The 16,084-nt window shown below is 45.8% G+C and overlaps 1 protein-coding gene across 1 annotated transcript; it reads left to right on the top strand.

Annotated features, from left to right (window-relative positions):
- Positions 1 to 1,006: 1,006 nt before the first annotated feature.
- On the top strand, positions 1,007 to 16,083 carry MCM10 (minichromosome maintenance 10 replication initiation factor; the record flags this gene model as incomplete). Its single annotated transcript, XM_079538383.1, has 20 exons — positions 1,007 to 1,162; positions 1,517 to 1,568; positions 2,528 to 2,866; positions 3,606 to 3,710; positions 4,319 to 4,453; positions 4,726 to 4,900; positions 5,569 to 5,734; positions 6,379 to 6,546; positions 7,675 to 7,791; positions 8,421 to 8,620; positions 9,626 to 9,726; positions 10,721 to 10,822; positions 10,899 to 11,016; positions 12,169 to 12,397; positions 12,898 to 13,057; positions 13,718 to 13,836; positions 14,398 to 14,511; positions 15,291 to 15,436; positions 15,612 to 15,654; positions 16,000 to 16,083. The coding sequence occupies 20 exons, from the start codon at positions 1,007 to 1,009 to the stop codon at positions 16,081 to 16,083; spliced, it is 2,829 nt and encodes a 942-aa protein (XP_079394509.1).
- Between the last annotated feature and the right edge of the window lies 1 nt (position 16,084).

The raw sequence follows: 16,084 nt of genomic DNA, 5'->3' as shown, positions 1-16,084 counted from the left end.
TCAGTTTGCAGAGTGGGGCAAGCCATCATTACTGCAATGAGATGGAAAGCAGGGTGATGTGGAGATGCCCTGAGGGGATCACACAGACCATAAGCAGACAAAACAGAAAAACCAATTCTTAACACCTGGAATTGATAAGTTCCAAGGCTGATAATGGGCAAGGGGTAATCCAGTGCACTAAATCTGCAATTAAAAAAATACAAAACTAACTTGTGTTACCATCCGCCTGCTTTTGGGAAATGCCTGGGTAAGAGAGCCAGCTATTTCCAAATATACCATAGCCTACCCAATGATTCCCACTCATCCAAGACAACCGAGGGGTTGTTTCACAGCCAATTGCTGCAGCTGCTGGGTCAAGAAACACAGGGCAACAACACATAGCTGTCCTTACTGGGATTGGTACAAAGTAGTGCCTTCCAACCACCCAGCAGACCACTTCAGCTGTCCAACTAAACATTCCTCAATTTTCTTTGGATATTTCACTGGAACAGGTTGCCCAAGGAGGCTGTGGATGCCCCATCCCTGCAGGCATTCAAGGCCAGGCTGGATGTGGCTCTGGGCAGCCTGGTCTGGTGGTTGGCGACCCTGCACACAGCAGGGGATTGAAACTGGATGATCATTGTGGTCCTTTTCAACCCAGGCCATTCTGTGATTCCATTTGAGCGCATCTTCAGTTTTATCCTGCGATCTACAGGAATTTTCCTTCAGCTACCAAAGCCTGTCTGTCCTTAATTTATCCTTTATAATCAGGGAGTGGCACAGATGGTCACCAGTGACACCGCCTCTTTCTTCATAACATCTTGCAGGTTGGATTTAGTACAAGAGAAAGCTCATCCTCCTAAGAGCAATTTGAGGCGATTCCTGCGTATAATTCATATTACAAGGGAAAAATCATAATTTAAAGGGAAAGAGACTAAAACAGAAGGCACTGTATCATCAGGAATTTCAGTTTCCACACGATCGCTGTTGCCAGCCCCAAACCACAGACTCCCTGCCCACAGCCAAGATGGCGCCCGCGCCGCCAGCACTAAAGATGGCGCTGACGCAGAGAGCGGCGCGCCGGCGCGCATGCGCGAGGAGGGCGGAGCGCGATTGGAGTTTTGGCGGGTGCTTGGAGAGCGCGGGAGGCGGTGAGCGGGGCTGTGGGGGGAGGCCTGGGGGAGAGGGATCGGAATTGAGAGGGGAGGGGATTCCTGAGATCGGGGGTACGAGGGGAAGGGATCCGTTGAGTCGGGTCAGGGAGATTGGGCTGAACCGGGGATGGAGTCCCTTTGCGGAGGGAGGAAGGAGGGATCCCTGGATGGGGGGCTGGGACAGGGCTTTGTTCTCCAGGTTGTGGTCTTGTGCTGCAGGGGGCTCAGCTCAAGTCGGGCTTCACGTGTGGCAATACACGTGTGGCTTTAAGTTCAGCGTTCTCATGGGCAGCTGTGGATAGAAAGAGTGATGCTTGATCGAGAGTGGTGACCTCCATTTGTAATATCCATCCCAACGGTATCCATTTGTTCTCCTGTGACAGAGTCTGTTTGGCCTTGGGGGCTTTGGAAGGAATCCTGGTGAGATCATGGACGGTAAGGGATAAAAGCACTGCCTTACTTGCAGTAGGGCAGCTTTCGATGAAGTGCAGAGAGCTCTGTTTGCCTCTTAACAAAGGAAATTACTGTGTGCTCCCTCTGGCTTTGTCCATTGCCTCTTGTGAGGCTGCATTTGTGTTTTCCTCGGGGCCAAATGCTGAATATGTTTTGCAGTGTGTATGCGTCTCTGCTCTGTCTGTCCTGTTCTCCTCCCTGTACTTCTTTTTCATTTTTCTGTTTTTAGAATCATCTTTACAGTTGGAAGAGACCTTTATAGGTCATCTAGTCCAACTCCCTGCAATGAACAGGGACATGCACATCTTGATGAGATTGCCCAGGGCCTGATCCATCCTTGCCTTGAAAGTCTCCGTGGACAGGGCATCAACCACATCTCTGGGCTACCTGTTCCAGTGCCTCATCACCCTCGCTGTAAAAGACAAGGAAAAAGTCCAACCTATATCTACGCTCCTCAAGCTTTTTGACCTTTTGCTTCATGTTTCTCTGCTGCCCTGTTTGCTTCCTTGAGCAAAGTGAATCTGAGGATATGCTTTCTTGCTTGCCTTGCATCTTCCTCTTAAGCTCCTATTACCAAGAGCCATGTGGGTGTCACTCTGTCCTCTGCAGTTCCCACGGCTTTTCTTTGCAGCAGAAGCTGTCATAAGGCAGCTGGCCAGGAGGAAATTCCAGTGCTAAGTCTGCCAAGTTTTCTCCTGACCAGCCAGCCTGGGTCAGGAGCTGAGACTGTCCACTACAATGTATCTATTGGACCAGGTAGCAGGAAGCTGTTTTGTCTTCCTTAAGCCAAAGCTGAAGCAGTTTTTTAAAAATTCCATTCGCTGCTCAGATTTAGTTTTGCTGTTTATTTGCCTGTGATTTAAATGTCTTGAATGTTTTATTCTGTAGCAGCTTTCCTCTAAAAGGACAGAAGTAACACTGAGTTTAATTTTTTGCTTCAGGTGATGAAGATTTGGATCTGTTGGTCTCCCTCCTGGAAGAAAATGAGGAGGCTGAAAAGGAGAATTCTCCTGAGGAGGAAGATACCCCAAAGGATGAGAAGGGAGAACCAGATGAGTATGAGGGAGAACCAGATGAGTATGATGAGCTCTTTGATGCAGAAGATGATGCATCATACACTGAGGAGGTGGATGCTGACAGCATAATTGATGAGCAAAAGGAGAACCTGGCTGTGCTGTTTGGAGATGTGGATGACCTGCTGGAAGAAGAGGAGGCAGAAAACACTGTCTCGGCTTCAGTTCCCAGTCAGGGAGAAGAGAAAACCAATGAAGAATTACAAGGTTTCTGTTAAAGCATCTTTTATCTGGCATGTTTGTCATATAGGGCCTACTGCTTCTCTCAGTAAGGGTGGTACCCAGATGGGAAATGTAGAAAGTCCTTGTGAAAGACATTGGATAGAGTGTTCTAAATCCAATTTTCAGTGCTGTTTGGCCAAACTCACCCAATCTACTTTCCCAAAAGAAGCACAGAGGAGCCATGAAGATTTGTCGAGCTCTGGTGAACAGGATAGAGATGGTCTCCTGTTTACTTGGGTCTTGTCTGATGAAGAGCAATGTTGCTTCAGTCCTTAGAGCTGTCATCTTGGTACCTCTTACAAACAAAGCTCCACCTGCTTCCTCAGGGCTTAGTGGTGGGGGGTTCTGCTGTACCAGCTGGTGTGGAAGCAGAGCCAGTCCCTGAGCATTCCTGTATTCGGGCAGTGTGTTTGATTGTATTGGAAGCACTTCTTTATGTTATGGAGTGCAATCATGAGCCATTTGAATGGTTTTGTGTTCACTAGAAAAGATATGCACAGCACGTCAAGGAATATAGCACAAACAAATGTTTATGTAAGTCAGCTCCAGTGCATGGAAAGGTGTCCCTTCATTGTGAGCTATGTAGAATCAGAACTAATTTATTTTTTTTCCTAATCTTCTGTGATGCAGTAATACTGCCAGGCTCCCCAGGATTTCTTAAATCCCTGTTTACTGTGGCTTACTTCTGTCCTCATTATTGTCCTTTTTCTTCTTTCTTTGCTAGCTGAGCTGAGAAAATTGCAAGAACAGATGAAGATGTTACAGGAGCAGCTGCAGAAGACTGCCATCGGGCAGCAATCCAGTTCAGGCTCTGAGCAGAAAGCCCCTGGTAACGAGACTAATTAAATGAGTTTCTGATTTGTTAGCCTCCCAATGTGCAAACTGTGGGCAGATAATCTCAAGTGGGAACTGAGTAGCAAAGAGGAATGATGGTCTGTTATATTCCCACACAGATTGTTTCTTGCAGTGCAGACTAAATGAGCTGCAGTTTTGTTTTCTGCATCACAGATTGATAGAAATGGGGCAACTTCCGTGACTGAGGTGCTCCAGTGTTGTGCTGGAGAAGGTTCTTTCCTACTGGCAGATATTGGTACAATCAGATGTTGCTACACCCCACAAATACAGCTGTGTTTGTTGCTGTAACACGCTGAGTGTAGTAATGAAACTAATGAAATGCAGAGAAATTGAAAAGCAAGGAAATGCTCCTACTTTCTACAGCTTTCTGGCTTCAGTGACATCGAGAGTTTAAGGTCAGAAGGAGTAAGAATCATTGGGGCTTTTACAGATGTTGCATCTCAGATGCTGGCAATTTAACTGAAGGGTTTCCATGTGGGACCCTGACTTGGATTTGTTCAAACGATTACTTAGTTTGGAACAATGTTTAGTATTTAAGATTGGATCCTGAGATCTCATAAATACTTTTGTTTTCTTGGCCAGGCAAATCTCTCTGTCCACCCTTAAAGGAAAGGAAAGTTCAGAAGCTGCAGGAGTCGCTGTGTTTTTCTGCCCAGCTGGACAATCCTTTACCAACAGCCAAGAGAGGAAACCAGAAGTCAAAAGCCTCCCCAGCAGGTACCATTCTGAGTGTACCTTTCATTGAAACACACAGGGCTTTTGCTGATATCCTGTGTTATTCACAGCAGCAGCTTGGACACATCCAGGCTGATATTTCTATTAACCATTTCTAGCTGACTGGGAGACCAGTACAATATTATTAAGTTTTACACATTTTATTCCTCATTTGCACTGGACTCCTGTGTCTAATCAAGTGTAAGTGAATGTTATTTTTATTTATAGGTTTTCTTTATCAAGATTTTCTTTTTTTTTTTTTTTTTCTGCTAAAGAGACCAAGACTCCTCCCCCACGACAAGTCCTCAGTCTGGCATTCCAGCCTCTCAAGTCTGCCCCAGGGAACACACCCAGTAAGGTGCCCAGAGAGAAGACTCCTCACATGCCTGCATGCTCCAGTACAACACTGCAGCCCATGTCTGTGGAAACCTTCTCAGGACTGAGATTAAGGTCAGCAGCCCAGCACTGACCTCTGCCTGGGGAGGCTGTGCTCAAGTGGTGAGACTGAATGCCCCGTGTCCTGTGATGTGTTAATTGCACCAGTTGTGAGCGGAGGACTTGGGCTAACACAGAGCCACAGCACTGCCTGCTTGCTCATTACGTTTGATTTTTATTTTTACTCTTTTCTAATGAAAGTCTCTAATTTTATTATCACTGCCTTCCCTGCCATATCCTCAACAGTTGGCACAAATAAGGTCTGATTGGGCCCCAGCAGTGCAGACTTTGTTTCACACCCAGAACCCTCGGGACCATTCAGAATTCCCATACTCACTGTGGCCACGAGAGGTCTCTGAACACTTACTGTACCCTCCTCACCAGAAACCATGCTGAATTTCTAGCATATTTCCAGAGAGCTGTGATACTCAGTCCTTCCTGAAGTGAGAAGAGTTACTGAAGGCTCAGGGCTAAGTTGCAGTGCAGCTATTTGGGCAAAGAACAACATGCTTGACTTGTAGCTCTCTAATATTTGTGCAGCATCTGGAAGAGAGGTTTTGTTTCAAGTGAACTCGGTGTGAAATAAGGCACAGGGGCGATTTGCAGTGAGACATGCTGAGTGGTTTTGACTGTCTGTTTATATAAATGAATGTGTTCTCTTTTACATGCTGTATTCGATGCAGAAAACCCCGGGTCTCATCAGCTGAGATGGACAGAAAAATGGCTAACAGGAGGCTGATCCGGCTGTCCCAGCTGAAGCACAAACTTGCTACTGAAAATCTAGAGGAAACAGATTGGGTAACATTTGGAGTCATAGTAAAGAAGGTCACTCCTCAGAGCACAAATAACGTAAGTAACTTTGCTGTGTTCCCTCTGGATCCTAAATGCTGGTTTTCTATCCTGAGGAGCTTATTCAACTTCATCAGCCACCTCCTTGTAGTAAATGAAGAAGAGCTGCTGTGTTAGAGATCTTGGCTCATCATCAGGGTGAATCCTTCTCTGGAGCAACTGTACTGGCGCTGGTGTGCACACACTGCATAACTTCATCCACTGTAGCATGTGAAATGCTAGTGCAAAGAAATGAGTGACTCCCAGCTTTTCTAGATAGCTCTCTTGCTTTAAGTGTGCCAACAGGCAGCTTCCATAATTTCCCTAGAGATCATTCAGTCCTATATGGATATGCAGCACGTTTCCTATAGAACTTCACTATGAAACGGTACTGAATATGCCTTGGTTTTGGCTGTGTGGGGTCAAGGCCTCTGCTCAGCAAGGAGGATTGCTGCCCAGCTCCCATATCAGGAAGATGGATGACAGCAGCATTTTTGTGCTGCGTTGGTCTCTAAGAATCCTAGAACTGGCTGTGTGGCATGGCTGGACGTAGCGCAGCTACATCTCACTGAGGTTGTGAATAACAACAACCCTTCAAATGCAGCCACAAGAGGGGGGTGCAGTCGGTGTCCTGTTGCTGAGCTGTAAGCCAATGTCTGTTCCAGGGCAGAACCTTCAGCATCTGGCGGCTGAACGACCTGCGTGACCTCAGTCAGTGCGTCTCGCTCTTCTTGTTTGGGGATGTCCACAAAGAGCTCTGGAAGACAGAGCAAGGCACGGTCATCGGGCTGCTCAATGCTAATCCTATGAAACCTAAGGAAGGCTCAGATGAGGTGAGAGGATTTTTCATTTGCCCATCAGCCCGTAGCTGAACATCTCTATGCCTGCCTGAGATTTAGTTTTGTGACACATCGGGATTGGAATTACAGCAGTCTGCCTAATAAGTCTGAATTGCGTCCAGATATTTGCATGGTGTTTATTTGTTCTCAGCCTTCTGGACATCTGACTTCAAGGAGCCCTATTAAGCATCTTAAAACCAGAGTTTACCCTAGCACTTAACCTGCTCTTGGTAGGTCGCTCACTTCTGCAGATGCAGGAATTGTATTTTCATGGCAATTTATTATTCAGCTGCTTTCAGCCACAATGTCTCAACAAGCTGAAAAATTAGGGGGTGCTCGTTCCTCTCCTTGAGAGACGTGATTGGAAAATGTTTTGTGGTTCCAAAATTATGATTAAGAAGAAGTAGGGTTTGATTTATAAAACAAATGATGTGTTATGTATAGTAAGTTGATACATAATACTTAATTTGTTTAATCAATTACTTACGAACGCGGAACGTGACAAATTAATTTTCTCCATGTATCAAAACATTTAAGGTAGCTTCATTTTGTTAATAAGTTAAATGCTTTTTTAATATCTTTTTAATTGCACTGGAATGGAAACCGTTTTTACTGACTTCTGTCAAGGGTAATTTCAATCTAGTAGCTGGTGATGGACTATTTTGCATTTTGAATTCTCCAAATGGAAAAATTAAGAATCTCATTAATTGTCGATTAAACTACATAATTGCTTAAATTAACATGGATAAGCAGTTGAAGTCCTGCTGGTGAGCAGGAAAGCATCCAGAGGTAATGTCAAGGCTCTTCTGAAGCCGAGGTGTACACATCTAGAACTACATTAAAATTGACTTCAAAATTATGTCTTGCCTACAAATACAAGTCCCAATGTCTGTGGTGCGAGGGCAAGGCTCGGTTGTACCACAGGAGTGAGCTGTGGTTGTACCTTGGTGTATGGAAGGACAAAGAATTCCATCTCTTTGTCCTCTGTGAGGATGTATCTGTTGAAATTGCTGCGATGACTTCAGAGCCGAGCAGTTGAACAGGAATGTCCTTTATTACAGCACCAAGAGAGAAGCATATTCACCATATCCATGGTGAAGGCGCGTTCTGTTTTCTCTCTAGGTGTGTTTGTCTGTTGATCACCCACAGAAGATCCTGCTCATGGGTGAAGCTCTGGATATGGGCACCTGCAAAGCCAGGAAGAAGAATGGCGATCCCTGCGCGCAGATTGTGAACCTGGTTTGTACTTCAGTACTAAAATATCCTGTAAGGTGTTGGTAAAAATGTAGCTGCTGCTTTTGTGCTGCTGCTGGAACTCTTTTTTTACTTCTTTCTGTATCTCAACTTGTGACCAATTAAGGTGTGTGGAAGAGCTGAGGAATGTGACCCAGAGGAGCTGTTGCTGTGACAGGCCTGTAGCAGCAGCACTGCAGTTCCCTAAATGCAAAGCTTGAGCTACAGTGACAAGCAATGGTCTGGACTCATGTCATCACCTCCATGCCCTTCATTATCCTCTGTGCCAGTGCAGGCTTCCATGCACTGCACCAAGGAACTCAGCCAAAGTGAGACGATAGGATATTTTACTTGGGAATGGGTTTTGGAGGTGATCTTAACCAGACAAGTTCCCTTGGCCGTGATGCCCATAAACCAGCAGAATATCTGTGCCTGCACAAAGTCAGAAGGGTTATTGTTGGTGGGGAAGCATTTAGAACCAGGAGAGGAAAAGGAGAAGGGATGAGGAACTCGGAAAGAACTAAAAGCATTTGGAATGGCAGTAGGGCAGAAGGTTACATGTGGGTTACACGAGGGGAATGAAGTAAATTCTAACTACCAGCATCCTACAGCAAACTTCTTCATTCTCTTTTCAGAATGACTGTGAGTACTGTCAGTATCACATCCAATCCCAGTACAAGAAGCTGAGCTCAAAGCGGGCAGATCTGCAGTCTACCTTCTCTGGTGGCCGCATTCCCAAAAAACTTGGTAGGAAAACCCCCAGTTTGAAGGAGAGGCTGTGTCAGGATGGGTTCCACTACGGAGGAGTCTCTTCAACAGCGTATGCGGCTTCAGTGTAAGACAAACCTTGTATTTCCTTTGAGCTAAAGCACAGTTCCCACCTTTTCAGTGGAATTTCTCTCCCTTATGCAAGTCTGAAGCTCTCTCTGTAACAGCATCTATTTAGCTAGAATGCCCCGGGACTTATCTGCATCCATCAAACAGGAATAGATGTCCCACTCATGGTGTAATCCTTCCAGCCTCACAGGGTAACAAAGCTGCTATTTGATAGGGAGATTTCATCAGTCAGTGATACAGTGTGAAAAGATGTTTTTACCTCCAAGTTATTACTGCGTTGTGAAGCCAGTGGGTGTTGTGTTTCAGGAGATGAAATAACCTTTGTTGTGAGGTCCCAAGCATTTGAGACTACAAGATGAGTACTTCTCAGTGCCTCAGTACTGCACCTTGTCATGGCTCATTACTTTTTAATCCCAGACTCAGTGTATTCTGTATTTCCTCCTTCTCTCCCTTGACTGAAATGATATAGTATCACTGCATGTTAACAAAAAGGCAGTGATACACAATACCTTGTGTATTAGTAAATGGTTAAGGTCAGTATGCATCTGGTGCTAGAGCAGAGGGGTCTGACCCTTCATCCAACCCCCCCTGAAGACAGCTGTGGAAAGATTCGAGTCACAGCTGGATCACGTGCTGTGCTTGCACACTGCTTGGATTCACAGACTGCTGCCATCTGATAACTGCTGTGACCTCTCAGTAATAAGCAATTCCAGCCTCCTTTCCATCCCTGGAGCTGGCTGTGAGTGAGGCTTAGCAATGACATATGCTCTGAGAGAATACTAAACATAAGGAATGTGTATCCCAACCCAGTGAGAACAAGGATCCTAAGCATTGCTCTGGAATTTGGATTTAGATTAATGTTCCCAAAGAGAGAAAGATGTCAGGAGAGAAGCACCAATTTGGATTCAAGAACAACTGGAGTTTTACACTGGGATAGCATTCAACCTTCTGTCCTTGCTCTGAACATGGAAAAACTCTGATCTGTTTTTTTTCCTCTGTCTAGGGCAGCTGCTGCAGTGCCAAAACGGAAGGTTCAGACCACTCTCTCCAATATGGTCGTGAGAGGAGCTGATGCAATTGTCCAGGAAACCAGGCAGAAAATTGGTACCTAACTTCCCCCATAGCCTCTTCACCCTCCAGATGTTTTCAGCTTGACGTGTGGCTGCGTCTCAGGACCCCGTTATCCCCCCAAAATTAGGCAATGATTGCTGCACACCTCTGCAGGCTTTCTCCGTTGATCTAAACTCCCTTCTTCCTGAGATCACAGCTGCAAGGCAAATGTAACTAAGCAACTGTGTAGCTCTGCGCACCTTTTTGCAGCAGTGCCCCTGAATTAAGTCTCCTGTTCTGTCTTTGGACAATGACAGAAGATCTTTGCAGGATTAATGAGAATTGGAAGTTCTAAGAACTTTGAACCGGAGAATTTATTTTAATTGATTAAAATGGATGACTTCTGTCAGTCTTGGAGACTTCCAAGGAATACTAAGTATAAATCAGAGACAGGTCTGCAATGCAGGGGGCCTGCTGAGTACCCAGCCTGTTTCTTGAGCTTTTCTTTTGTCATCTTCAAAGCGTTTTCCTTCCATAGCCTTTGGAAATTCATTGATCTTTTCTGCCTCCATTTCTTTTCTGAAAAGCACTTAATGTTGCACCTTCTTTACACTCAGATGATAGGTTATTCAAAGCATGCACTCCAGATGTTGCCTAGATGTCTTATCCACATTTCAGCTCTTTCAATTGCCACCATTTCAGACAGCAGTCTGTGTGTACTGTCTGTAGCCTTCAGCTGCTCTTAAGTCTCCAAGGAAGAGATGTGATGGATGAGGGCCTTTCAGCAAAGGCTGCCCACAAATGGGAGTGGCAGAGCACTGCAGGCAAGCAAGGCCAGTAGAGGACTGAGTGACTGATGGAGTCGCTGAAGGGGTGGAAATGCCTGTGGTGTGCAGTGCTTGAACAACCAAACGTAATGTAGGAGTTAACCCTGCTTTGCAGGGGAGTGCTTAGTTATTTCCAACCTAGGCTACTTTATGTCTTTAAAGCCAGGTGTGCTTCCCTTCCTGGCTCCAATTATGTTGCATGTATGCCTCGTCCTCCCCAGGTGCAGCAAAGAGACCTATGCCATGTTCTGAGGAATTCAAAGAACTGCTGGCACAGCCAACATTTGGAGCAAGAAACCTCTGCAAACACTGGACCAAAGCAGGTATGTCCTTGTGCCTGCAAACACAGCTCTTTCTGAGCAAACGGTGGTGGTGTTTTACACTGTTTCGTTTTTACAGATGCTGGAAAGAAGCAAGAGACTGGTTTCCAGTCTATCTCTGCATCAGCATTGCTCAAACAACAGAAACAGAAATTGCTGGAGGCCAGGAAAAAGCGATCTGAAGAGATTCAGAGAAGGTAATATGTATGACTTACACAGAAGGAGGTCCTTTGTGGCCCAGTACAGCTGTGGAGGAAATTTGCTTTTTTATAAAAACTATTTATTCAGTGTGGAATCAAATACTCCAGTGTGCTGCCTAGCAACAAGAAGGCATGGTGGGAAGAGTAGGAAGCTGGGGTCAGGACTCCAGGTTCATGCTGGCCTACACAGGTCTTCTGCGTGCAAGAAGAGGTTGATGTAGCCTAGTAACCTTCACAGGCTGAACAAAAGTAAATCCAAAACCTCAGGGATCCAAAACAGAGCCTGAGGTACAATCATCATGATTCTTCCCCCAAATATTCTCTCAATCTACAACTGTGTTTCAGGGACTTCCCAAGCTAAAGGTGCTGTCTATTACAATATCCCTGGAGGGATCTTTTTTCCCCACAAACCTGTCCAGCCACTGCAATGACTGTAGTAAACTCAAGTATTTACGTGACTCGTGTGACAAAGAAGCCTACTACTTTTAACTACCTGTTCCACAAGAAGCCCATTGATTCCCCCGAGGAGGGGAATCAACTCTTTGAAAGGGTAGATAACTGCAGGACAAGGGGAAATGGTTTTAAGTTGAGGGAGGGAAGATTCAGGTTGGATGTCAGGGGAAAGTTCTTTACAGAGAGTGGTGAGGTGCTGGAACAGGCTGCCCAGAGAGGCTGTGGATGCCCCGTCCCTGGAGGTGTTCAAGGCCAGTTTGGATGGGGCCCTGGGCAGCCTGGTCTAGTATTGAATGTGGAGGTTGGTGGCCCTGCCTGTGGCAGGGGGGTTGGAGATTCGTGATCCTTGAGGTCCCTTCCAACCCTGTGATTCTGTGATTCTTTGAAGTGCTTTCAGCCCTTATCTGTCACATTCATTTGAAGCCTCTGTGCTTTTGTTTTGGAAAGCAATTGGCTGTTCACCTTTTCCAGTGACTTCTTCATTTCAGTGTCCCTGTGAATCCTTTACCAGTTTAGTTTTGCTCTCCTGAATGCCTGAATCACTAAATGTTTTTCTAGCAACAAAAGGCCAGTTAGGTTAAAAAAAAAAAAAAAAAAAAAAAAAAAAACAAACAACTCGCCATCTGCATCTTCTGTTCCAGACTTCTCTGTCTCTGACTCATATCTTTATTTCAGTGAATTATTTTGTCTTTAAAGGTTTCTCCAGAACACAAGTAAAGCTGGAAGCCCTGCTCTCCCATCCACCTCCAGGCAGCCTTCACTTCTGTCCCCAAAACCCGGGGCAGAATTCCCTAAAGCTGCAAAAATGTCAGTTCCTCCAAGGCCCAGGCTGGGCACGGGCTTCTCAGAAGGAGAAGATATCCTTTTCTTTGATGGATCTCCCCCTCCAACACCAAAGCTGGACAGCTTGGCAGAAGCCAAAAAGGTAACAGCTCTTTGAATGAGCTGATTTTGACTGTGAAGAAGGGGAAGTTGAGAGAAATTGGATTTGTGGAATGCGGAAGTCTTCTATCTTAAATCACTAGATGATCCTAAAGGTCCCTTCCAACCCAAACCATTCTGTGATCTTCATACATAGGCTAGTTTGTTGCCCTTGGAAAGGAGTGATTTGATGTGATTTTCTATTAATTTCCTCTGGAGGACTTGCTGATTTGTGGAGCAGTGAAAGCACGTCTGCAGAGAGATGCCGATAACACCCCTGCAAGAGTCACTGTGTAGATTAGGAAGTGACTAGGAGCCGTGCGACGTGTTGAATGAGATGTACAGCAGAGATAGGGGTTTTATCAGGCCTCTCTCTGTCCAGTTCTGTGCTCAGACCAGTGGATCTTGTTTCCTCCATTTGACAGACTTCTGTTACTCCTGGAAGAAGGAATACAGAAGCCAAGCTGGTCACCAATACACTCACAGCTTTTTCCTGTTTTCTAGCTGGCTGCAATACACAGACTACGAGCAAAAGGCCACATTCTTGCTAAAACTGATCCAAACAGCATCAAGAGGAAAAGAGCTGATCTTGATGATGTCCTAGAAATTGTTGAAAGAGTTGAGAAAAACGTTGCTCAATCACAGAAAGCAGAAGCAGAGGATGGTAAGTAATGTTGGATTGTAGAAATGAAAAAAATACTCTTACATTCTGCTGGACAGACTGCTGTTAACTGGGTCAAGGTCTTGCTATGCCAGAAAGAGGCCGAGTAAGGGCTATTTAGAACTTCAGGGGTTTTTTCTGCAGTGGTTTTGACTCAAAGGCTGAATGATCTCTAACCCTGTTGGAGAGAATGTGAGATGTCATCTCTGATAGGTAGCTCCTTATCCTCATTCTGTTCCTTTTCTTGCCACTCTTTAGTACCATCACAGCATGGCTAACTCAATCAAAGGAAATCAAGAAATGATCCCACCTGCCAAACTGACTGATTTTTTTAGTTTCCCTGATGGTGATACACTGTAGGATCTTGAATGTATTCCTCCATTTCCTATGGAACTTCTCCTTCAGTAAGGGAGACAACAGTGCTCACTCCCCTGGAGTGGTGTGGAACTTCCTGCTGCGGTGCTTCAAGAGAAGATGCACTGTTGTGTATAAAATGCTTTTATTTTCTGAAGCCAGCTTTGAACTCAGTTTCACGTTCTCCTGAACTACTAAAGGCTGCTGCTTGACCTGAGCATCTGCCTTCCAAAATCTCCTCCAGTGGTCATGTTTAGAAATCACAACCTTTTTTTTGAACTCGGGACTGAACTCATTTGCTTTTCTTAGATGTGGATGAACAGGAACCTGCCCAGAAGAAAAGACGTGAGCAGCTGGCCTATCTGGAGTCAGAAGAGTTTCAGAAAATCCTGAATGCCAAATCCAAGCACACGAGTGTCCTGAAAGAGGTATGGCCTCGACCCAGCCATGACTACTAGCTTAGAATGAGGTTGCTGTTAGGACTTCTGATAATGACTTCAGCAGGAAGCAGGCATCCAAATGTATCATAGGCACTAAGTCAGCATGATGAGCAGTGTCAGGATCTCTGAGCATGTCCCTAGGAATACTGCATGTCCAGTGGATGTGGCTCTTGCACACACTGTGTTAGTATGAATTCGTAGTTGTTTCAAGATCTGCTGAGGTGTCATATTTTGGCTAAGAACCAATCCCATTCATTACATGTGCCCACCTGAGCTCTGCCTGCACTGTCATAGCTGTGTGCTCATTTCACTCGTATCTGCTGTTGGTAACTCTCCCACTCAGGTATCTCAGAGGCAGCTGGTTTCAGTGGTGGTGGAGCACAGCGTGTGCCCTACTTGAGTTTCTTTGAAGCAAGAAATATTTGCTGTTTCTCTGGCTGTCGGACTGCATTTTACTGCAAACAGTCCCAGTAATTTGCTTAAAGGCCACGTGTCAAGTGGTTTCTTGCATCTTTTTCTCCCCACACCCTTTTTCCTGTGCCCATGCAGGCTGAAGCTGAGCTACAAGAGCAATACTTTCAGCCGCTGGTGAAAAAAGAAGAAATAGAAGAGAAGATGAGGAGCATTAAAGAAGTGAAATGTCGAGTGGTAACGTGTAAAACGGTGAGTGAGGTGGAGTCAGGGTGACAGCAGGCAATTAGGGCACAGACTGCACAGAATGATACCAGGCCATCCTGCACAACCCCGTCAGTCACTCGCTTGGCCATAGTTCAGTGCAGGTATCAAATGGAGACTGCTTAATTCCTTGTGGCTGTTGCTGAGAGCAGCTTGTACAGTGAGTGACTTTGAGATACGAAGACGCTGTCAAAGCAGGCTGTAGTGTTATGCTCAACATCTCAATTTGTTTATTGCAGTGGGTTCCTTGGATGTTGGTGTTCTGGCATTCATTTCTCAGCTTCATCCCTGAAGCACTTTGTCCAGGACCCTCAGCTCCCCATATTCCACGCTAAATGAAGCCTCATGCCTTGAAAAACATAACACTGGGATTCCTTTGTCTGCATTTCCTGGAAGTTCGCTATCAAGGAAAGGAACAGAGGTTAAAATATCCCAAATGTGCTGAGGGCGAAGGAATTCTGTTCCATTTCTGGATTTGCAGCTTCTGCTATGCTTTTCCTCCCACTGCCTTTCCTGTTTCTTTAGGGCAGCACAGAGGGTGACCGTGCCTCGCAGGATGGCAGAGCAGGGCGGTGGCACAGCAGGCAGGATGGTGATAGAAGGAGCAGTGGCAAAGCCTGGGGTGGTGTGTTGCTCACACTGGTGGATGCCTCCAGATGGGAGAAGACACAGAAATACTTGGCTCTGGCTGATCAGCTGTCTTCAGCCCGCAGCCTGGGCCTGACATGCTGGTAAGCACTCACAGCTTTCTTTCTTCCCCCTGACAGTGTAATTACACCTACTTCAAGCCTCTGGAGACCTGTGTGCAGGACAACCACGACTACCACTGGCACGACGGCATCAAGCGGTTTTTCAAATGTCCTTGTGGCAACCGAGCTGTTGCCCTTGACAGGCTCCCAAAAAAGCCCTGCAGGTAAGAAATAAGCCTTGTGACACAGTACTGTGGGCTTGGGAGTCACATAATCGCATCCTGAAAGCGTAGTGCTAGTCCCTCCTGCTAAGTGGTGTGCTAGAAGTGTGGGGTCGTTTACGACCTCCTCATACTGTGCAGCACACAGCTGTCTTCACCTGCCCCCTTTATCTTTCAGTACCTGCGGCCTCTTCAAGTGGGAGCGAGATGGGATGCTGAAGGTAAGTGTGAACCAGCAGCTGCTGAGCACCCCAGTGCTCTGCCTGCTTCTGGTGCTTTTGTCCCATGCTTTGCTTCAGTGCCCTTATGAGCTGCCAGCAAAGCCAAGCCGCTCTGCATCTTCTCCAGGCTTTGTTTTAGTGGAGTTTCTCCTTTCGCCTTCTGTTCTTGCAGTTTTGTTTTAGTTAGCCATGGAGAATTTCCTTTTTCTGTATCCACAAGCAGTCAGAATGTGAATATTTCTGGAGTGTCGGTCAACATTGAATTGGATAAATCAGTCCCAACTCTCATAAAACTAGGAAACATCTTGACATGCTTTAACTCTTCTCTGTGATTCATATTTCTAGGAGAAAAAAGGTCCAAAGATCGGTGGAGAAACGCTTCTACCACGAGGGGAAGAACAACCAAAATTCCTCAATAGCCTGAAGTGAC

Source organism: Tetrao urogallus (genome assembly GCF_951394365.1).
Source record: "Tetrao urogallus genome assembly, chromosome: 1".
Lineage (NCBI taxonomy): Eukaryota > Metazoa > Chordata > Aves > Galliformes > Phasianidae > Tetrao > Tetrao urogallus.
The sequence above is the reverse complement of the archived record's forward strand: the minus strand, read 5'-3'. Positions and strand labels throughout refer to the sequence as shown.